This window comes from Procambarus clarkii, unplaced genomic scaffold, assembly GCF_040958095.1.
Source record: "Procambarus clarkii isolate CNS0578487 unplaced genomic scaffold, FALCON_Pclarkii_2.0 HiC_scaffold_129, whole genome shotgun sequence".
NCBI lineage: Eukaryota > Metazoa > Arthropoda > Malacostraca > Decapoda > Cambaridae > Procambarus > Procambarus clarkii.
The window spans coordinates 1568850-1593415 of NW_027189162.1; the positions used below are offsets into that span (position 1 = coordinate 1568850).

At 46.2% G+C, this 24566-nt stretch overlaps 1 protein-coding gene across 1 annotated transcript in view; it reads left to right on the forward strand.

Moving 5' to 3' along the window:
* The window catches only part of LOC138360906 (uncharacterized), a 303450-nt gene that overhangs the window by 266744 nt on the left and 12140 nt on the right, over positions 1-24566 (forward strand). Inside the window, exon 3 of the mRNA XM_069320407.1 lies at positions 12102-12210. Within this exon, the coding sequence (XP_069176508.1) occupies positions 12102-12210 (109 nt within the window). The remainder of the gene's footprint in view (positions 1-12101; positions 12211-24566) is intronic.

Genomic DNA, 24566 nt, shown 5'->3' on the forward strand with positions numbered 1-24566 from the left:
GGGGACTGCCAGAAGGAAGTCCCCTGCATGGGGAGCCTGCACAGCTGTGAGGCGTGCATGATCACTGGGGGTTGTTGCTGCCTCCAGCAAAGCTGTGGCCTCTTTGTCTACAATGGGGCTGTCCCAACTGGATTGTTTCTTGGCTTTTGGCATGGCTTGTCTGAGTGCTGGGTCTGTCATGGCACCCCATTTTGTGTCGCATTCCGTGTAGTGGGGGTCCTGTATCCCCGCTACATCACTCAGGGTGTCAGGTAGAATTTCCTTAACCAGGTCATCTGATGCTGAGGAGTAAGACAGGAAGGCTGGGACAGCAATTTGGGTGGCGGTGCGGACGCCCTAGCCACCGAGCCTAACAGGAAGATTGGCTTGTTTCCACTGACATTCGTTGAGGGAGAAGTTAACAACTTTTTCCAGCATGGTCTTCAGTAAGAGGTCATACTCTCCAAGCTTTCGGTTGTCGTAAGATGTGGCGCACCTCAGAAAGTGGGTTAGCCTCGGAAGGGATAGGCATTTGGTGAGGAGATAAAAAGCATCGTGGGCATTGATGTCACCTATTCTGTCTTCCATCTTCCTAAGGTCTGCGATTTTCTTGTCAAGGATCTCCTCAATGGCGTTAGACCCGAGGGGGGCTCCAGGGAGGGTGCTGTTCTCGGCCCTAATGACATGGGCTCCAGGCAAGGTAGACCTTATTCTAGCTACGATGTCTGGGTTGGAGCAGACTACTTCACACTTGGGAGGGTTCAGGACGAGACCGAGGCTTACTTCTTGCTCCCTTATTTTCCTGATATCTGACAAGAGGTGGTCTATGGTGTCAGCTATAGTGCCATCATCCAAAAACCAGATGTTGAACTCGCTGGACAAGCTTTCGGTGATTTCTTTTAAGACTAAGCAGAAAAGAGGGGCAGCAAGAGGATCACCTTGCTGAACACCTTCACATGATCTGATTTCATGTTCACCAAAGAGCAGTTTTGACTCGCCACTGTAGCACGATAGTATGAGCGGGTAGAGGGGCCGAAAATGGCGATGTACGGCACAAAGTACTGCATCTCTTCTTACCATGTTGAAGGCATTCTTAAAGTCCAGTTTGAGCAGGGGCTTTTCATCAGAAATGTTGGTGATGTATGCTCGTGCTGCATGGGCAGCCGCTTCACAGCCTTGAGGGATTCCAAATCCTAGCTGGATTAGTTTCAGCAATTCAGCCGCTTGCTGGCTGACAACCCTCGTAGGAGCCTTGGCAATCAGGCGTTGGAGAGTGTTGCCAACAGCGATTGGCCTGATTCCTTCGTCCTTCTTTTTGAGAGTACAGAGGGAGGCACCAAAAAAGAGAGGCCTGATGACCTCAGGTATATCACCAGCCAGGCACATGTTGACGAACCTTGTGAGTTCCATAAGAAGATCTTGTGCAGCATCACCAACCGCAGGATTTAACATTTGCTTGATATGTTGAGGTTTTAACCCTGTAAAGTCGCCTGCTGACCCAGGTGGAAAAGAAAGGGCTGCTTTGCAGACCTCAAATTCACCAACAGTTAATGGGTCTGAAATGGTATCGGCTGATGGCAGAACGATGTTGTCGCCTTGAGGGGCTCTGGGTGGGTGCTTGCTTTGCAGAGCCCGAGCTGTGGCTATGTTTCGAGGAGCAATTTTCTCGTCACTGGTGAGGACTCTAATAGCACTTGCGGTATTTCCCTCTTAAATTTTCTTGGTGATTTGTGCTCTGATTGATTTGTGCGTTTGTAAGAGCACGTACAAACGTGCTCTTTGTACGTTTCCGGTATGTTGTTGTTACCATTTCTGCGGTGGGTGTGTTTTGCTCGGAGAGGCAGGCAAACTAGGTTATCCCCCCTTGGGTATTCATTTATCGCCCTCAGGACCGAGGAAGCAAGTGATTTGTCCCTCCTTGGAGGGACGGTGAGGCATACATTGTCAAACAGAAGGACATTATGCCACGCTTGAATGTTTTCCGGGGCATCATTGACCCTTTTCAGAAGATTACAGAGTTTGGCTGCTGCATTTGGGCGGGCTGCTTTTGGGATGTGTGGTAATGTTCTAGCAGACGTTGCTATGATCGCTTGGGTGAGGTTCTCAGATGAGATTAGGTTAATGGGAGTCTCTTCCCTAACTGTTAATGGCAGCTGGCCATTGCTTCCCTTCGGAAGCTGGTGGAAACCACTGCATCTTACCTCGTTGACGGTGTGAAAGCGGATAACACTACCGTTGGAGTTTATGGCGGTGTTTTTGTTGCATACTCGGCAAAAACCTCTTTTAGGAGTAGTTGTTGGCACCTCAAGGCTTGTGGAGTCCTGCCCGACCGCTGGGACACCTTCCATTTTAACTCGGTTGGGAGAGTTAAACTGTGCATTGTTCTATAGAGGGGGGCAAACACGCTGGGTCATGGCCAAGCAACTGCCAGCAACTGGGTGTGGAGGCATCAATTGGGTGTGGAGCCAGCAACTGGGTGTGGAGGCAGGAACTGGGTGTGGAGGCAGCAACTGGGTGTGGAGCCAGCAACTGGGTGTGGAGCCAGCAACTGGGTGTGGAACCAGCAACTGGGTATAGAGCCAGCAACTGGGTGTGGAGCCAGCAACTGGGTGTGGAGCCAGCAACTGGGTGTGGAGCCAGCAACTGGGTGTGGAGCCAGCAACTGGGTGTGAAGCCAGCAACTGGGTGTGGAGCCAGCAACTGGGTGTGGAGCCAGCAACTGGGTGTTGAGCCAGCAACTGGGTGTGGAGTCAGCAACTGGGTGTAGAGGCATCAACTGGGTGTGGAGGCATCAACTGGGTGTGGAAGCCGCGGCTGGGTATGGAGGCATCAACTGGGTGTGGAGGCCGCGGCTGGGTGTGGAGGCATCAACTGGGCGTGGAGGCATCAGCTGGGTGTGGAGGCATCAACTGGGTGTGGAGGCCGCGGCTGGGTGTGGAGGCATCAACTGGGTGTGGAGGCATCAGCTGGGTGTGGAGGGCGCGGCTGGGTGTGGAGGCATCAACTGGGTGTGGAGGCCGCGGCTGAGTGTGGAGGCCGGTAGAGCGAGGGTCAGCTCAGGTAGTGAGGTGTGGGGGGGGTGGAATGGGGTCAGTTTGTGGGGGGGAGGCGTAGTATCGAGTGGGCCATACACATGACACACAATATGCCTCCTCCGCTTGACCGGTGAGCGGGTGTTCTTAGTGACGCCTTACTCTAAGGTTCACTTTCCCTCACGCGCCTCCCTCCGCCCCCGCCCTTCCCTATCCCGCCCCGGCCGTTAAGGTGGTAGGCCTCCCTCACTGGCACTGTTGCTGGTAAGTTCAAGCTTGGCAAGCCGGAGAGAATTGTAAGATACCGTTGACTGGGGCGATGGAGGGACTTCAAATGCTGAAGATGTCTTCTAATGATGTTCACATATGTCCTGACCAACGCCTCACCTGCTTGGCCTCACTGTTTTGTCACTGTCTCACTGTCATAATGTGGGAACCGACCTGTGAGATTTATATTTATTTAATTTATATGAATTTATATTTACGTTAATTCATATATTTCGATAGCAATTGTTATGATGTTAAGTGGACTGTATTTCTGCAATAATCTCACAAATCGATCCACTACACATTAGGGGGGGGGTATATTGAATTTATATATATGCAGCCAATCAAACTACAGTATTAACCCTTACACTGCTCAGGGGTCCTTGGGACATTTACACCCCTGTGCGCAAGAAAAAAAAAATTCAAATTTTTTTTTTTTCTTCTAAACATGTTAATTTGTGTCCCCTGAGCACGGAAAAAATAAAAAAAAATCGTAGGTGACATATTTTGGGCGCAATTGACCGAGGAAGTCTGGCAAAAAGTGGGCGTTGACAGAGCGGTCGTCAGACCTGGTCAGCGTCACCCACGCTGACAGATGGGAGTTGTTACAAAGATATTATTGCCTAATTGTTTCAATGTCTCCGATTGATTTTTTCTTAGTTTTTTTGCAGTAATATTATTCAATAGTGTGTATTGTAATATATTTATATAATAAAAGTGGTGAATAATCGCTATACTCAAAAATATGATGTGCATATTAGTGATTCAATTATTATGTTTATAAAATAATAAACAAATAGTTTTGCTGCTATTACACTCTAAACACAGGTTATATATAAGTATCTGCATATTTTGGTCACCATAACGAACCACTAAGTTGGTATTGAGGGTCGAAAAGCAATGAAGAGTTACCGCCACACACCAGCCAGCCACTCGCTGCCACTCCCTCAACACACGCACTAAACTTTCTCCCCCAACAATACCATTTGTGGTGTTATTACACTATATACAGACGTTATATATAAGTATGTATATATTTTGTTCACCACAACTGTACAGCTAAGCTGATATAGTTAGTTCAGGCACTAAGAGTCGTCGCTATACACAGATGGCGGCTGGCGGCTCCCTCACTCTTTCAAGGTCACACACACTAAACTTTCTCCCCCAACAATACCTTTTGCAGTGTTATTACCCTATATACACATATTATATATAAATATCTACATGTTTTATGCACCGTAACTGTACACCTAAGCTTGTAGTGCGCCCAAAGAGCATAGTGGCCACCCTCTAAACAGCTAGACAAATCGTGCAGACGACGTCACCTCCGTCACCCATATGGCTCCTCTCAGCATAATCCTTTTGCTGTTATTACACTAATACACACATTATATATAAGTATCTACATTTGTGTTCACCATAGAGAACCACTGACCTGGTATGGTGAATGCAAACAATAACAGCTAGCCATACAGTCAGTAAACGATGCTGTCTCCCTCCATCTCTCAGCATCACTCCTCCCACAGCGCTAATTATTACAACAATCCTGCTATTATCACAACCCTGGTTATTTATATCACAGTCATGGGTCATCTGTAATATTGTCATCGCTAAATAATAACAATTATATATTTATTTTGACATTTTTCGGCGATGCTGTGGTCACAAGCTGAACAGCAATGCTGTTCGCTCGTGCTGTGTGCGCAGGCTTTGGTTGTTCCAACAGTACTGTGCCTCTCACACCTGAGAATATTGCCCACGATTTTTTTTTTTAAACGGCATCTGTTTACAAGAGCCCTGAGGAAGCTACTGTGAACCCCGTGTAGCCGCGTGCCATTTGAATCGGGCCTGGCACCCTATGGCGTATATATATACGCCATGCGCACCATGGGACATGTTACTCAGAGTGAATATATATGCCATGCGCAGTTTAAGGGTTAAACTACATATATTAGTATACATTGAGGAGGTTCCCTTATCTTATTATACAGCAGGCTTGGATCACCAGATATAACTAGGATGTAGACACCAAATCACCCAGTAACTGATACACAAAGTTTGCTTCCTCTTCTTGACCTGTCAAAAGGGCACTAGCTATGAAGCCAGAATCCTAATATATGACAGCTATATCAGAGAAAACACTGTAATTGATAAAATAAAGACCAAGGCTTAATTACCTTTTTTTAAGAGGCTGTTCGCATTTTAACCAGTACGCCCTATCTACTGACATTAATGGCCAAAAATGATAAGATAACTGGGTTTCGGCAGAATACTTTCCTTGTATTTGTTGACAGCGTGTTGATGATGGCAGACTTTTGGTTTCGATAACACTTCGTCCAAGAGAGATTAACAGGAGCCGAATTTGCTCCCGAGCGCCTCTGGTCAAAGAACAATACCGGCTGACCACTCCCTCCTCACTACTACTGGCCTACATTGTCCAGATATCAAAAAGTGATAGAAGGGTCACATTTACTTTATTTTAATATTGATAATTAAGTTAATTTAAATAAGATGTTTTTATGATGGTAAAGTCCAAGGACTAATGCATTTAAGAATAATTCCCAGCAGAATAGCTGATGAATTTATAATAGTATGTGGCAATGATATCCCATTTTCTATAGACGGAAAATTCCACTACAAGCTACATTTTCTATGGGTAACATGTGTATACAATGCAGCAATATTATCTGCCAGTATGTAACATTAAATGGTGTCGGATTTTCCGACACTCCTTGTCTGTCTCACTGTCACTCACACTCACTATATATTTAAATATATATATATATATATATATATATATATATATATATATATATATATATATATATATATATATATATATATATATATATATATATGTATATATATATATTAGTATATTTTGGTAGCAGTCTTTCCTGTAGACATATATTATTAAATATGACCGAAAAAGTAAGATTAATAATTCTAACACGAATTTTCTCAATCTTTCGTACATTTCTTTTCACTGTTGGAGGTAATTCAAAAATCAATTCTCCAAAATTCATTTTTATTTCTTGTCTGACGCGACACGAGCGCGTTTCGTAAAACTTATTACATTTTCAAAGACTTAAGTTTACAAATACACAACTGAATAGAACTTACATATCTCCGATTTTGTTTATATCTACATTTGAGTGAGGTGGATGGGGTGAGGTTAATAGGGTATTAATTTCATCAACACAAGACAGAACAAGAGGTGGCATTAATAGGGTATTAATTTCATCAACACAAGTCAGAACACGAAACAATGGGTATTGAAATGGAAGTGATTGTAGAAAGCCTATTGGTCCATATTTCTTGATGCTTCTATATTGGAGCGGAGTCTTGAGGTGGGTAGAATATAGTTGTGCATTAATTGGCTGTTGATTGCTGGTGCTGACTTCTTAATGTGTAGTGCCTCGCAAACGTCAAGCCGCCTGCTATCACTGTATCTATCGATGATTTCTGTGTTGTTTACTAGGATTTCTCTGGAGATGGTTTGGTTGTGGGAAGAGATTATATGTTCCTTAATGGAGCCCTGTTGTTTATGCATCGTTAAACGCCTAGAAAGAGATGTTGTTGTCTTGCCTATATATTGTTTTTTTTGGAGCTTACAATCCCCAAGAGGGCATTTGAAGGCATAGACGACGTTGGTCTCTTTTAAAGCGTTCTGCTTTGTGTCTGGAGAGTTTCTCATGAGTAGGCTGGCCGTTTTTCTGGTTTTATAGTAAATCGTCAGTTATATCCTCTGATTTTTGTCTGTAGGGATAACGTTTCTATTAACAATATCTTTCAGGACCCTTTCCTCTGTTTTATGAGCTGTGGAAAAGAAGTTCCTGTAAAAAAGTTTAATAGGGGGTATAGGTGTTGTGTTAGTTGTCTCTTCAGAGGTTGCATGGCGTTTCACTTTCCTTCTTATGATGTCTTCGACGAAACCATTGGAGAAGCCGTTGTTGACTAGGACCTGCCTTACCCTACAGAGTTCTTCGTCGACTTGCTTCCATTCTGAGCTGTGGCTTAGAGCACGGTCGACATATGCGTTAACACCACTCCTCTTGTACCTGTCTGGGCAGTCGCTGTTGGCATTTAGGCACATTCCTATGTTCGTTTCCTTAGTGTAGACTGCAGTGTGAAAACCTCTGCTCTTTTCCATGACTGTTACATCTAGAAAGGGCAGCTTCCCATCCTTTTCCATCTCGTAAGTGAAACGCAGCACGGAACTCTGCTCAAATGCCTCCTTCAGCTCCTGCAGATGTCTGACATCAGGTACCTGTGTAAAAATGTCATCAACATACCTGCAGTATATGGCCGGTTTCAAGCTCATGTCGAATAAGACTTTTTGCTCGATGATACCCATGTAGAAGTTTGCAAACAGGACACCTAGGGGAGAACCCATGGCGACCCCATCTACTTGCTTATACATGTGCCCATCCGGGCTCAAGAAGGGTGCCTCTTTAGTACAAGCTTGGAGTAGTTTCCTTAGAATATTTTCGGGTGTGTCAAGAGTATGTCATTTTCGGGTATGTCAAGAGTATGTCATCAAGAGTATTTCGGGTATGTCATATATATATATATATATATATATATATATATATATATATATATATATATATATATATATATGTATATATATATATATGTAAATATATATATATGTATATATATATATATATATATATATATATATATATATATATATATATATATATATATATATATATATATATATAACTGAAAACTCACACCCCAAAAGTGACTCGAACCCATACTGCCAGGAGCAACGCAACTGGTATGTACAGGGACGCCTTAATCCGCTTGACCATCACGACCGGACATAAGGAAGTGATAGCCGAAGCTATTTGAACCACTTCCCCGCCGGCACTCGGATGGTAATCTTGGGCATAGCATTTTATCAAATCACCTCATTCTTTGGGGCACACGTGAGGAACACAAATTCAGTTGTATATAGTCCTGGGGACCATTCAGGCTTATTTGCATATATATATATATATATATATATATATATATATATATATATATATATATATATTATTAAATATGACCGAAAAAGTAAGATTAATAATTCTAACACGAATTTTCTCAATCTTTCTTACGTTTCTTTTCACTGTTGATGGTAATTCAAAAATCAATTCTCCAAAATTCATTTTTATTTCTAGTCTGATGCGACACTTGAGCGCGTTTCGTAAAACTTATTACATTTTCAAAGACTTTAGTTACACACACACACAACTGAACTATAACTGAATAGAGCTTAAACATCTTCGATTTTTCATACCTGCATTTGGGTGATATGATATGTTACAACAGTTTTAGATGAGGTGAAAACAAACTTTCAACTCAAGACAGAACACGAAATAATGGGTATTCAAGGTAGGAATGGAAGTAATTGCAGAGGGCCTATTGGCCCATATCTCTTGATGCTTCTATATTGGAGCGGAGTCTTGAAGAGGGTAGAATATAGTTGTGCATTAATTGGCTGTTGATTGCTGGTGTTGACTTCTTGATGTGTAGTGCCTCGCAGATGTCAAGCCGCCTGCTATCGCTGTATCTATCGATGATTTCTGTGTTGTTTGCTAAGATTTCTCTGGTGATGGTTTGGTTGTGGGAAGAGATTATATGTTCCTTAATGGAGCCCTGTTGCTTATGCATCGTTAAACGCCTGGAAAGAGATGTTGTTGTCTTGCCTATATACTGAGTTTTTTGAGGCTTACAGTCCCCAAGAGGGCATTTGAAGGCATAGACGACTCTTTTAAAGCGTTCTGCTTTGTGTCTGGAGAGTTTCTCATGAGTAGGCTGGCCGTTTTTTTGGTTTTATAGTAAATCGTCAGTTGTATCTTCTGATTTTTGTCTGTAGGGATAACGTTTCTATTAACAATATCTTTCAGGACCCTTTCCTTCGTTTTATGATCTGTGGAAAAGAAGGTCCTGTAAAATAATCTAATAGGGGGTACAGGTGTTGTGTTAGTTGTCTCTTCAGAGGTTGCATGGCGTTTCACTTTCCTTCTTATGATGTCTTCAACGAAACCATTGGAGAAGCCGTTGTTGACTAGGACCTGCCTTACCCTACAGAGTTCTTCGTCGACTTGCTTCCATCCTGAGCTGTGGCTGAGAGCACGGTCGACATAAACGTTAACAACACTCCTCTTGTACCTGTCTGGGCAGTCTCTGTTGGCATAGAGACACATTCCTATGTTTGTTTCCTTAGTGTAGACTGCAGTGTGGAAACCTCCGCTCCTTTCCATGACTGTTACATCTAGAAAGGGCAGCTTCCCATCCTTCTCCATCTCGTAAGTGAAACGCAACACAGAATTTCGCTCAAATGCCTCCTTCAGCTCCTGCAGATGTCTGACATCAGGTACCTGTGTAAAAATGTCATCAACATATCTGCAGTATATGGCCGGCTTCAAGTTCATTTCGACTAAGACCTTTTGTTCGATGGTACCGATGTAGAAGTTCGCAAACAGGACACCTAGGGGAGAACCCATGGCGATCCCATCTACTTGCTTATACATGTGCCCATAGGAAGGAGGAGGAGGAGGAAGGAGGAGTAGGTAAGGTAGAAAGGAGGAGGCCGAGAAGGAGGAGGAGGAGGATGCGGAGGAGGTCGAGAAGGAGGAGGAGGTCGAGGAGGAAGGAGGAAGAATTCCAGGAAGAAGGACTAGGTCGAGGAGGAAGAAGAATGAGGCCTAGGTGGTAGGAGGTCGAGGCAGAGGGTGCAAATTGTATAAATAAGTGTAATACATTCCAAAGTAATTCACTTCTTTTCTTCACCTTAAAATTACGAAAATGGGTTTTGGAGAACTCCTATTTCAGCTAAGCCCTGATACTAAGAAAATAGTTAAGAGGGAAAGAAGCCCTAAACCAGAAAATAGTAAATACAGAATATGTGGTCATATTCACTGAGACATGTTTGAAAGAAAACCTGCTGCCAGTATACACCAATATTATATATATATATATATATATATATATATATATATATATATATATATATATATATATATATATATATATATATATATATATATATATATATATATATAAAGTTCAGGTGATAAGATATCCACATAAAGGTGTAGTGTTGTTCTATATAGACTCTTTTCATTAGATGTTCTGTTGACCTGTTTCTTAAGGTATTATATATATCACCTTGCATATAAAGCATATAAGGGACATGGCTATAGATTATCGCCTCCTGACTGTCTTGATAACTTTAAATACTGACCCAACATTAGCTGCGTCCAACCATCTCATAGAACTCCAGTGTGTAGGTGTGATATTAAACCTCAATATTACTCGCCTGATAATTTAACATTTGCAATATCAAATGAGTATAAACTTAAAGTGCATCCACAAGAGTTAGAAAATAAAACAATACAAATGAATACAGAACAGGGAAATGTTTTCAAGAGTTTCTCCTAATAAATAATAGGGTGTCAAGTGTTAATCTATATAAATAAATAAGACTGGAAATGTTCGTTTGTTCAAAATCGCTAATCTCCGAAAGTTCTTCACTGATTGCTTTGAAATTCTGACACAACGTTGCATTCAAATAAACGCGTGTTTTTATGTATCTACTAAATACATGCCTCACCGATGACAGGAAAAAACATTCGTTTTTTTTAAACAGCGCCATCTGTTGGACGTAAGAGAAACACACACTATAATCTCCAAAAATTCTTCACTGATTGCTTTGAAATTTTGACACAACATTCCATTCAAATAAGCACGTGTTTTTATATATCTACTATATAGATTGCCACACCTTTGATTGGGAAAAACATGCTTTTCTTTAAAAAGAGCGCCATCTGTTACACGTAATATCAACAGACGCTATACTAAATATGTTACGATTACATTTCAATGTTTCTGATTGCATTGATAAATTTAGTTTTCATAGATTTTGAATTATTTTTATTTTTATTTAAATATTTTGTGTGACATTGCATTGGAATTAAGCTGTATTGTTTACCATACCGTTCATTTCATGAGTATAGTTTTTTTTTGTTATTTTTTCATTGTTTTTCGTTTTGTTTTTAACTGTTTTTCTTATATTTCAGTGATGAGGAACATTAGTTCATTTGATGTTCCCAATTTTCTGAAGGGAACGAGGGGACAGGAAAATGGTGAAAGGTAGGGAGGATAAGGGGACAGGGGAGTGGAGGATGGTAGGAAGGACGAGGGGGACGGGAGAGGGGGGAGAATGATGGGGCGGACGATGGGATGGGAGGAATGGAGAATAGTGTTTAGGAAGAGGGAATAGGTGTGGGGGTATGGTTGGGAGGACGAGGGGATGGGGTAGTGGGAGATGGTGGGGAGGCCGCAGGGACGGTCGTGTGGGGGGTTGTAGGGAGGATAAGGGGACGTGGAGGGTGAATGGTAGGGAGGACGAGGGGAGGGGAGACGGGGAATCGGTGTGAAAACAATGAAACGGGGATGATGGGGAGGACTGGGGGAAAGGGGAATGATGCTGTGGTTCAGCAACGCACATGTGTTGCTAAGCCACATCAACGCGTGGCCGGGTATAGCTAGAAATCTATAAACATTACGAGCAGTTTAACATATCAAAGCAATTGATTTGCTCATTAATTTCATATATGCATTAAAATTACAATGTCTTGTGACAATATATAAATATTATACATAACCATAACCTAACGAATATAACCATAACCTCAAAGAAATATATACTGAGATATTTCGTGTTTTTACCTTTCATATAAGATAATTTTGGTCAATTACTTATAGGTATAATAATAACTACGAAGCATCTCTGAAAGGTGATATTCTTCTCTTGGTCAGATTAGAGTCTATACGAATTATAGAGGGCCCGTGATCACTGCTGACTACGTGGCTCAGATGGTCCCAAAGGACCGCCGTCAACACGTCCGAGTGATGGACATTGCCGCAGGTACAGTACAGTTTGTCTTCAACATAATGATCAATTACCTAAAAGCTAAAATAATTAATCTTAAACTTTCCTTATATTATGAAAAATAGGACATGGGTCTTAGCTATGGCTGAGACCCAACGAAGTCCCTGTAATCTAGTGATTATGTCCAGGTAATGTTCAATCTCGTTCAAACATTCCTATGTACTTTGTATCCATAAATGTGTTTGTAACACTGCTGACTGGGTGAATCGTTATGCATTACCAATTTATAATCTATTGAATGTGGACAAAATATGCTAAGAATAATATTGGAAAATATATAAGTATTTGAATAATGTTTGAGTAGTAAACATGATGTTCCACAATGCGTCATGTTTAGTAACATAGAACATTATATTTAGGTTACAGGGCAACGTGCACCACGAAGCTGTTTATTGTTGATAATAATAATGATGTTAACTTACGAATGAATGAATGATTGTAAATGTTTCTAAAAATTTCAGTGGTCATATGCTTTTTTTTCATTATGGCATTCGTTTTTGTTGCAATATAAATTTATATAGATGTTTATACATATATAAATATTATTTTTTACCAGAAAATTGTATTTTTAAATGAGAAATATGTTAATGTTTTATATTCGAATGATTTGACATTTCCAACGTTTATGACACGAAGGAAATGTTTGAAATTATATGGAGAGTGAGAGAACGATGCCTCTTCCTCGAGGGATAGGCCAGTTGACTCACTGGTCAGGCGAGGCCAGTTGACCCACTGGTCAGGGTAGGCCAGTTGGCTCCCTGGTCATTGTAGGCCAGTTGGCTCACAAGTCAGGGTAGGCCAGTTGACCTGCTGGTCAGGGTAGGCCAGTTGACCTGCTGGTCAGGGTAGGCCAGTTGGCTCATTGGTCAGGGTAGGCCAGTTAGCTTCTCAGGTACCCTGACCAGCGGGTCAACTGGCCTACCCTGACTTGTGAGCCAACTGGCCTACACTGACCAGCAGGTCAACTGGCCTGCCCTGACCAGCAGGTCAACTGGCCTACCCTGACCAGCGAGCCAACTGTCCTACCCTGACCAGCGGGTCGAATGGCCTACCCTGACCAGGGAGCCAACTGACCCTACCCTGACCAGCAGGCAAACTGGCATACCCTGACCTGTGAGCCAACTGACCCATCCTGTCCAGTGAGCCAACTGACCCATCCTGACCAGTGAGCCAACTGGCCTACCCTGACCAGTGAGCCAACAAGCCTACCCTGACCAGTGAGTCAATTAACCTACCCTCACCAGTGAGCCAACTGGCCTACCCTGAACAGTGAGCTAACTGGCCTACCCTGATCAGTGAGCCAACTGGCCTACCTAAACCAATGAGCCAACTGGCCTACCCAGACCAGCGAGCTAACTGGCCTACCCTGACCAATAAGCCAACTGGCCTACCCAGCCTAACTGGCCAACTGGCCTACCCTGAACAGTGCATAAACTGGCCTACCCTGACCAGTGAGCCAACTGACCTACCATGACCAGCGAGCCAACTGGCCTGCCCTGTCCAGCGAGCCAACTGGCCTACCATGATCAGTAAGCCAACTGGCCGAACTTGACAAGTGAACCAACTTGCCTACCCAGCCCAGCTGGCCAACCGGCCTACCCTTACCAATGAGCCAACTGGCCTACCCTGACTAGCGAGCCAACTGGCCTACCCTTACCAGTGAGCCAACTGGCCTACCCTGACCAACGAGCCAACAGGCCTACCCTGATCAGTAAGCCAACTGGCCTACCCTGACCAGTGAGCCAACTGACCTACCTTGACCAGTGAGCTAACTGGCTTACCCTGACCAGCGAACCATCTGGCCAACCCTGACCAGTTAGCCACCTGGCTTACCCTGACCAGCAGACCAATTGGCCTACCCTAACCAGTGAGCCAACTGGCCTACTGTGACCAGTGAGCCATCTGGCCTACCCTGACCAGCGAACCATCTGGCCTACACTGAGCAGGGAGCCATCTGGCCCACCCTGACCAGTGAGCCAACTGGCCTACCCTGACCAGCAGGTAAACTAGCTCACCCTGACCAGGGAGCCAACTGGCCTACCCTCACCAGTGAGCCAACTGGCCCACCATGACCAGCGAGGCATTTGGCCTACCTTGACCAGCGACCCAACTGGCCTAACCTGACCTGGGAGCCAACTGGCATACCCTGACCAGTGAGCCAACTGGCCTACCCTGACCAGCGAGCCAACTGGCCTACCCTGACCAGCGAGCCAACTGGCCTACCCTGACCAGCGAGCCAGCGGGTTTATCCTGACCAGTGAGCCAACTAGCCTACCCTGACCAGCGAGCCAGCGGGTTTACCCTGACCAGTGAGCCAACTAGCTTACTGTGGCCAGTGACCTAACTGACCAACCCTGACCAGCGGATCAGCTGGCTTATTCTGACCAGTGAGCTAACAGGCCTATCTTGACGTGCGAGCAAACTGGCCTACCCGGACCAGTAAGCCAACTGGCCTACCCTGACCAGTGAGACAACTGGCCTACCCGGATTAGCGAGCCAACTGGCTAACCCTGACCAGTAAGCCAACTGGCCTATCCTGACCAATTAGCCAACTAGCTTACCCTGACCAGCGACCCAACTGGCCTACCTTGACCAGCGAGCCAACTGGGCTAACCTGACCAGTGAGGTAACTGGCCTACCTTGACCAGCGAGCCAACTGGGCTAACCTGACCAGTGAGGTAACTGGCCTACCTTGACCAGTGAGCCAACTGGCCTACCCTGACCAGCAGGCCAAAAGTCCTACCCTGACCAATGAGCCAACTGGCCTACTCTGACCAATGAGCTAGCTGGCCTACTCTGACTAGTGAGCCAACTGGCCTACTCTGACCAGCGAGCTAACTGGCCTACCCTGACCAGTGAGCCAACTGTCCTACCCTGACCAGCGGGTCAACTGGCCTACCCTGACCAGCGGGTCAACTGGCCTACTCTGAACAGTGAGCCAACTGGCCAACCCTGAAAAGTGAGCCAACAGGCCTACCCTGACCAGTGAGCCAACTGGTTTACCTTGACCAGTGAGCCAACTGGCCTATATGACCAGTGACCCAACTGGCCTACCCTTACCAGTGAGCCACCTGGCCCACCCGGTCCAGTGAGCCAACAGGCCTACCTTGAACAACTGGGTAAACTGGCCTACCTTGACCAGTGAGTCAACTGGCCTACCCTGACGAATGAGCCAACAGGCCTACTTTAACTAGTGAGCCAACTGACCTACTATGACCAGTTAGCCAACTGTCCTACCCTGACCAGTGAGACAGCTGGACTACCATGAAAAGCGAGCCAACTGGCCTACCCTGAATAGGGAGCCAACTGGCCTACCCTGACCAGGGAGCCAACTGGCCTACCCTGACCAGGGGGCCAACTGGCCTACCCTGACCAGTGAGACAGCTGGACTACCATGAAAAGCGAGCCAACTGGCCTAACCTGACCCGTGAGTCAACTGGCCTAACATGACCATTGAGCCAACTGGCCTACCCTGACCAGTGAGCCAACTGGCCTCCCTTGACCAGTGAGCCAAGTGGCCTACCCTGACCAGCGAGCCAGCGGGCCAACCTTGACCAGTGAGCCAACTGGCCTACCTTGACCAGTGAGCCAACTGGCCTACCCTGACAAGCGGGTCAACTGGCCTACACTGACCAGGGAGCCAGCTGTCCTACCCTGACCAGCGGGTCAACTGACCTACCTTGACCAGCGAACCAACTGACCGACCTCGACCAGAGAGCCAACTGGTCTACCCTGACAAGTGATCCCACTGGCCGACCCTAACCAGTGAGCCAACTGGCCTACAATGACCAACGGGTAAACTGGCCTACCCTGACCAGTGAGCGAACTGGCCACCCTGACCAATGAGCCAACTAACCTACCCTGACCAGTGAGCCAACTGGCCTACCCTGACCAGTGAGCCAACTGGCCTACCCTGACCAGTGAACCAACTGGCTTACCTAAACCAATGAGCCAACTGGCCTACCCAGACCAGCGAGCTAACTGGCCTACCCTGACCAGTAAGCCAAATGGCCTACCCAGCCTAACTGGCCAAATGGCCTACCCTGACCAGTGCATAAACTGGCCTACCCTTACCAGTGAGCCAACTGACCTACCATGACCAACGAGCCAACTGGCCGAACGTAACAAGTGAACTAACTTGCCTTCCCAGCCCAGCTGGCCAACCGGCCTACCCTTACCAGTGAGCCAACTGGCGTACCTTGACCAGTGACCCAACTGGCCTACCCTGACCAGCGAGCCATCTGGCCTACACTGAGCAGGGAGCCAACTGGCCTACCATGACCAGCTGCCTAACTGGCCTACCCTGACCAGCAGGTAAACTGGCTCACCCTGACCAGCGAGGCATTTGGCCTACCCTCACCAGTGAGCCAACTGGCCCACCATGACCAGCGAGGCATTTGGCCTACCCTCACCAGTGAGCCAACTGGCCCACCATGACCAGCGAGGCATATTTGGCCTACCTTGACCAGCGACCCAACTGGCCTAACCTGACCTGGGAGCCAACTGGCATACCCTGACCAGTGAGCCAACTGGCCTACCCTGACCAGCGAGCCAACTGGCCTACCCTGACCAGCGAGCCAGCGGGTTTACCCTGACCAGTGAGCTAACTGGCCTACCCTGACCAGTGAGCCAACTGGCCTACCCTGACCAGTGGGTCAACTGGCCTACCCTGACCAGCGGGTCAACTGGCCTACCCTGACCAGCGGGTCAACTGGCCTACTGTGAACAGTGAGCCAACTGGCCAACCCTGAAAAGTGAGCCAACTGGTATACCCTGACCAGTGAGCCAACTGGTTTACCTTGACCAGTGAGCCAACAGGCCTACCTTGACCAGTGAGCCAACTGGCCTATATGACAAGTGAGCCAACTGGCCCACCCGGTCCAGTGAGCCAACAGGCCAACCTTGACCAGCGGGTAAACTGGCCTACCTTGACCAGTGAGTCAACTGGCCTACCCTGACGAATGAGCCAACAGGCCTACTTTAACTAGTGAGCCAACTGACCTACTATGACCAGTTAGCCAACTGGCCTACTCTGACCCGCGAGCTAACTGACCTACCCTGACCAGTGAGCCAACTGGCCTACCCCAACCAGGGAACCAACTGGCCTACCCTGACCAGTGAACCAACTGTCCTACCCTGACCAGTGAGACAGCTGGACTACCATGAGAAGCGAACCAACTGGCCTACCCTGAATAGGGAGCCAACTGGCCTACCCTGACCAGGGAGCCAACTGGCCTACCCTGACCAGTGAGACAGCTGGACTACCATGAAAAGCGAGCCAACTGGCCTACCCTGACAAGCGGGTCAACTGGCCTACACTGACCAGGGAGCCAGCTGTCCTACCCTGACCAGCGGGTCAACTGACCTACCTTGACCAGCGAACCAACTGACCTACCTCGACCAGAGAGCCAACTGGCCTACCCTGACAAGTGAGCCCACTGGCCGACCCTAACGTGTGAGCCAACTGGCCTACAATGACCAACGGGTAAACTGGCCTACCCTGACCAGTGAGCCAACTAACCTACCCTGACCAGTGAGCCAACTAGCCTACCCTGACCAGTGAGCCAACTGGCCTACCCTGACCAGTGAGCCAACTGGCCTACCCTGATCAGTGAGCCAACTGGCCTACCCTGATCAGCGGGTCAACTGGCCTACCCTGACCAGTGAGCCAACTAACCTACCCTGACCAGTGAGCCAACTGGCCTACCCTGAACAGCGGGTCAACTTGCCTACCCTGACCAGTGAGCCAACTAACCCACCCTGATCAGTGAGCCAACTGGCCTACCACGACCAGTGAACCAACTGGTCTACCTTGACCAGTGAGCCAACTTTCCTACCATGACCAGCGGGCCAACTGGGCTTCCATGACAAGCGGGTCAACTGGCCTACCACGACCAGTGAACCAACTGGTCTACCCTGACCAGAGAGCCAACTGGCCTGCCCTGACTAGCGGGCCAACTGGGCTTCCATGACAAGCGGGTCAACTGGCCTACTCTGACCAGTGAGCCAAGTGGACTACCCTCACTTGCGGGCCATCTGGTCTACCCTAAGCAGCGGGCGCACTGTTCTACCCCAACCAGTGATCCAACTGGCCTACCCGGGCCAGTGAGCCAACTGGCTTACGCTGACCCGCGAGCTATCTGGCTTACAGTGACAAATGAGTCAACTGGCCTTCTCTGACCCGTGAGCCAACTGGGCTACCCTGACCAGTGAGCCCACAGGCCTACCCTGTCCATTGAGCCAACTGGCCTTCCGTGACCAGTGAGCCAACTGGCCTACCCTGCCCAGCTGGCCAACTGGCCTACCCTGACCAGTGAGCCAACTAGCCTACCTTGACCAGTGAGCCAACTGGTCTACCCTGACCAGTGAGCCAACTGGCCTATCTTGACCAGTGAGGCAACTGACTTACTCTGACCAGCGGATCAACTGGCCTACCCTGACCAGTGAGCCAACTGGCCTACCCTGACCAGCGGGCCAACTAGCCTACCCTGACCAGCGAGCCAACTAACCTACCCTGACAAATGAGCTAACTGGCCTAATCTGACCAGTGAGCCAACTGGCCTACTCTGACCAGCGAGCTTACAGGCCTACCCTGACCAGTGAGCCAACTTGCCTACCCTGACCAGTAAGCCAACTAGCCTACCCTGACCAGCGGATCAACTTACCTACCCTGATCAGTGAGCCAACTGGCCTACCCTGACCAGCGGGCCAACTAGCCTACCCTGACCAGCGAGCCAACTAGCCTACCCTGACCAGTGAGCCACCTGGCCTACCCTGACCAGTAAGCCAACTGGCCAACCCTGACCAGTAAGCCAACTAGCCTACCCTGACCAGCGGATCAACTTACCTACCCTGATCAGTGAGCCAACTGGCCTACCCTGACCAGCGGGCCAACTAGCCTACCCTGACCAGCGAGCCACCTGGCCTACTGTTACGCCCACTGTGGGTCGCAACCTGGTTCTTTGATTGTAAAATCAAAATGATAGTATCCGATCCCAAGTCGGTAGTACGCTTTCAAGAAAGTGGCTATGTAGTGCATAAAAAAAATGAGGGGATGAACAAAATTTGTTGTTCCTCTCATCAATGTATTAAATATCTTTCCACCACCGTTAAGTATATATATGTACACCGTCACCATACATAATATATAAAGAACAGATAGGCTATTACTACACCTATGTACAATCCTTTTGCTCAGGATATCAAACGTGTTCACGTGCAGAGTTCATCAATCCCCAGTATTTCTTCACTGTCCAGTAGCGTATCCAACCTTACTGGGAAGAACACCGGCGAGTTCACCTGTACGTGGGCCAGCCCACTGAGAGTGTCACGAGGTGCCTGTACCCCCACGACCGCTCTCCAGCTAGTCGCTGGCAGAGTACCTCAGTCACACGCTGAGCGGGGTCACAAACCAATACAGGGGTAGCGATCCCCTGGCAACAGTCTCTAGTGACCAGCTAGCAGCACTATTCAACAGGCACCTCCCTGTCGTCAGTCTCTCCCGTAAGCCAGTCCCAAAGGTACGCCGATGCTTTTCAACACTTAAGCACTTGCAGCTACCACACTGCTTCATCGGCGGCGGCTTAGTTGGTCGTTTCTAGGACCCTGTAGGGAGACTGTGGGTCCTAGATGTCACCTCTGTGCATACAAAAACGTCATCAATGACCTAGCTGATACTGGCGAAACTAGGAAATACCACTACCCACTGGGGAGTTGACATTGTGCTCTGTAGCACACACTAGGTGGCGCTGGTCTTGATGCGTCACCTCACCAGAGGTCACTCACAACGACCCCTCTGGCTGACCAAGGCAGGAATCTTTAGCCATTTGCAAGTTTTAGATAGCCACCACCAGATAGCATTGTTCATATTATGTACAATTCCCGGGGAGTTCGAGTGCGGACTCGTAGATGGCGCTCGAACTGCCACTCTACCCCATGACAAGGGTAATGAGTCCATAACAGCTACCCTGACTAGTGAGTCAACAGACCTACCCTGACCAGTGAGCCAACTGGCCTACCATGACCAGTGAGCCAACTGGCCTACCCTGACCAACGAGCCAACTGGCCTACCCTGACCAGTGAGCCAACTGGCCTACCCTGACCAGCGAGCAAACTGGCCTACCCTGACCAGCGAGCCAACTGGCCTACCCTGACCAGCGAGCAAACTGGCCTACCCTGACCAGCGAGCCAACTGGCCTACCCTGACCAGCGAGCCAACTGGCCTACCCTGACCAGCGAGCCAACTGGCCTACCCTGACCAGCAAGCCAACTGGCCTACCCTGACCAACGAGCCAACTGGCCTACCCTGACCAGCGAGCCAACTGGCCTACCCTGACCAGCGAGCCAACCACTCACTGCCCACAATCAATTTGTCACACCCATAACCTCCTTCACACATTCCATAAACTACTTCCGGTGCCAGCACATTTGAGAGCGAGTGTATTACTAACGACGATGATGTGTAGAAGTGTAGAGCTAACGACGACATCAGCAGTTGGACCAGGTGCGCCAGCCAATCAGTTGTGTTTATAGACAGAGGCCTAGCCATGTCATTGGTCAACAAGTGATTACGTCACGAAATCTTGGAGATATGTGAAGTGCCACAGGGCGGCATCTGGACTTAGACTTAGGTTAGGTTAGGTTAGGTTAGGTTAGGTTAGGTGTTATTTTATAGAGGAAACCACTGTGAGACGGACCTCATTTGCACCCCTGGAGTGTGTGGTGGACTGACATATGCTAGTAAAATATGTAACTATTAATTATACATATATACAAGAAGGTACTGTGTTTAGGAAAGTACAGAGCACTGATGTTTTTACATTCTTGTAAAGCCACTAACACGCATTGCTTTAATCTAAAAGATAAATTTAAGTAGGTAATTTCTAACAAAATTTAAAAATGTTAACAGGTACATTGTAAGAAAATTTGAAGAAAATTAGTAGGAACATTGAAATAAAATCTGAGGATTATCAACAGGTACATTGAAGAATAATTCGAGAATTTTTCAAGGTACATTGTAGTAAAATTTGCGTTCAACATAACAACATGATATAAGATGATGGCAGTGATTACACCGGCCACAATGGTACCGTGCGTATTTAAAGCACTAAGGAGGAAACTATGAGGAGGAAATTAGGTACTTTTGGGTTTTACTTTTAAATTAGGAGTAGGTTGGACACCTTTTTAATTCGTTGCGGAGTTCCATAGTCTACGTCTCTTAATTTTGATAGTGTTTACACAGATTTAGTTTGACTCTGGGGATATCAAAGATATATTTATTTCTGGTGTGGTGTTTATGGGTTCTATTACATCTGTCCAGGAAGAGTTTCAGAACAGGATTTGCATCTAGGAACAAGGTTTTGTACACATAAATGGCACAATAGAATGTACATGCAGTGAGTTTATGTTTAGCATATTTAGGGATTTAAACAGTGGGGCTGAGTGTTGTCTGAAAGCAGAGTTTGTTATTGTTCTGATAGCAGATTTTTGCTGGGCGATGAAAGGCTGGAAGTAGTTTGCAGTGGTTGAACCCCATGCATAGATACCATATGTAAGATAGGGACAGATTAGCACGTAATATAACGAGAGGAGAGCAGAGTTTCGAACACAATATCTGATTTTAGTGTAAATACCATATAACCGTCTTTGAGACTTTTTGGTTATGTATTGTATGTGGGTGTTGAAATTGAGTCTTTTGTCTAAGTACAGGCTAAGGAACTTTCCGTCATTTTTATTGCTGATGTTAACATTGTCTATCTGAAGCTGAATTGCATTTGTTGATTTGCTTCCAAATAAATGTAGTAGGTATTTTCTGTGTTTAGTGTGAATTTGTGGGTTGACATCAATAAGTAGACTTTTTTTTATTTGTTAAAATTCGTTGGACTACTGGTAAGAATCAGTGTCACGTGTGGAGTCTTAGAGCAAGTGATTGCCAATGAAGTAGTGATTCATCATTAGTGCCACAATTCCTGTGAAGTTTGTCCCAAGAGCTATGTGTGGGACTTATTGAGGTGATCTTCGTATTAGGTCGCATTATGGAGGTCAAGTGACAAGTAAGGTAATCTCGTCCAGGTGGGGACAAGTGTGTACCCTGGGTACCCACGCACGTCTCACTCTGAGTGCATGGGGTACCCAGTGGGTGTAACTGTACCCACGTGCGTACGGACTGTCATTAGTGTGTCTGTGCAAAAGCTAGAGATTTGGACGGTTGTGTCAGAGTGATAGACCGGCTCCCATGAGGCAATACCTGGTTGATGGGGTTCTGGGAATTCTTCTATTCCCCAAGCCCGGCCCGAGGCCAGGCTTGACTTGTGAGAGTTTGGTCCACTAGGCTGTTGCTTGGAACGGCCCGCAGGCCCACATACCCACCACAACCCGGTGGGTCCGGCACTTCTAGGAGGAATAAATCTAGTTTCCTCTTGAAAATATCCACGGTTGTTCCGGCAATATTTCTTATGCTTGCTGGGAGGGTGCTGAACAACCGCGGACCTCTGATGTTTATACAGTGTTCTCTGATTGTGCCTATGGCACCCTTGCTCTTCACTGGTTCTGTTCTGCATTTTCTTCCATTTCGTTCACTCCAGTACGTTGTTATTTTACTGTGTAGATTTGGTACTTGGCCCTCCAGTATCTTCCAGGTGTATATTATTTGATATCTCTCTCGTCTTCTTTCTAGTGAGTACATTTGGAGGGCTTTGAGACGATCCCAATAATTTAGGTGCTTTATCGCGTCTATGCGTGCCGTATATGTTCTCTGTATTCCCTCTATTTCAGCAATCTCTCCTGCTCTGAAGGGGGAAGTGAGTACTAAGCAGTACTCAAGACGGGACAACACAAGTGACTTGAAGAGTACAACCATTGTGATGGGATCCCTGGATATGAAAGTTCTCGTAATCCATCCTATCATTTTTCTGGCTGACGCAATATTTGCTTGGTTATGCTCTCTAATCGTTAGGTCGTCAGACATTATTATTCCTAAATCCTTTACATGCTGTTTTCCTACTATGGGCCCATTTGATTGTGTTTTATACCCTGTATTATGTTAAAAGGTCCTCATTTTTACCATACATGAGTACCTGGAATTTATCACTGTTAAACATCATGTTATTTTCTGATGCCCAGTCGAAAACTTTATTAATATCAGCTTAAAGTTTTCAATGTCTTCAGCCGAGATAATTTTCATACTGATTTTTGTGTCATCTGCAAAGGATGATACGAAGCTGTGACTTGTATTTTTGTCTATATCTGATATGAGAATAAGGAAAAGCTGCGGTGCAAGGACTGTACCCTGAGGTACAGAGCTTTTAACTGTACTTGGACTAGATTTTATATGGTTGACCGTTACTCGCTGAGTCCTGTTTGACAGAAAACAGAGTATCCAGCGTCCTACTTTACCGGTTATTCCCATTGACTTCATTTTGTGTGCTATCACACCATGGTCACATTTATCGAAAGCCTTTGCGAAGTCCGTGTATAACACATCAGCATTCTGTTTTTCTTCTAATGCCTCAGTGACTTTGTCATAGTGCTCAAGTAACTGTGAGAGGCACGATCTTCCCGCTCGAAATCCATGTTGGCCTGGGTTGTGAAGGTCATTGGTCTCCATGAAATTGGTGACCTGACTCCTAATCACTCTTTCAAATACTTTTATTATTTGCGATGTTAGTGCAACTGGTCTATAATTCTTTGCCAATGCTCTGCTCCCTCCCTTGTGTAGAGATGCTATGTCTGCTACTTTAAGTGCATCTGGTATCTCCCCCGTGTCCAAGCTCTTCCTCCACACTGTACTGAGTGCCTGTGCTACTGGCACTTTGCATTTCTTTATAAATATATAATTCCATGAGTCTGGACCTGGGGCCAAGTGCATGGGCATGTTTTCAATTTCTCTTTAAAAATTTAGTGCGCTCGTGTTGATATAAGTTATATATACAGGGGTTTGAATATCTGCTTTTTTAGGATTTCACTAATTTCTTTGTCATCCTCCGTGTTTGAAACTTCACTTGTACGAATAGGTCCAATACTGGCAGTAGTTTTTGCTTTTGATTTCTCATATGTGAAGAAGTATTTTGGATTTTTCTTTATTTCCTGAATTGCTTTCTGCAAAGCCTTTCTTCAGTTTCATATGAGTGTTTCAATTTCCGCTCGATTTCTTCAATCTCCCTCTTTAAATTATTCCTTCTTTGACAGGAAATTCGTGTCTACATATGCAGTTCCATTATTTTTTCCTGCGTTTATAGTGTCGTCTGCATTCTCTTTCTACGTTGGATCTCTTACTGGCTTTCCTCAAAGGAAAATGTTTCAGACAGACTTGATACGCTTACGAAGTCAGTTTT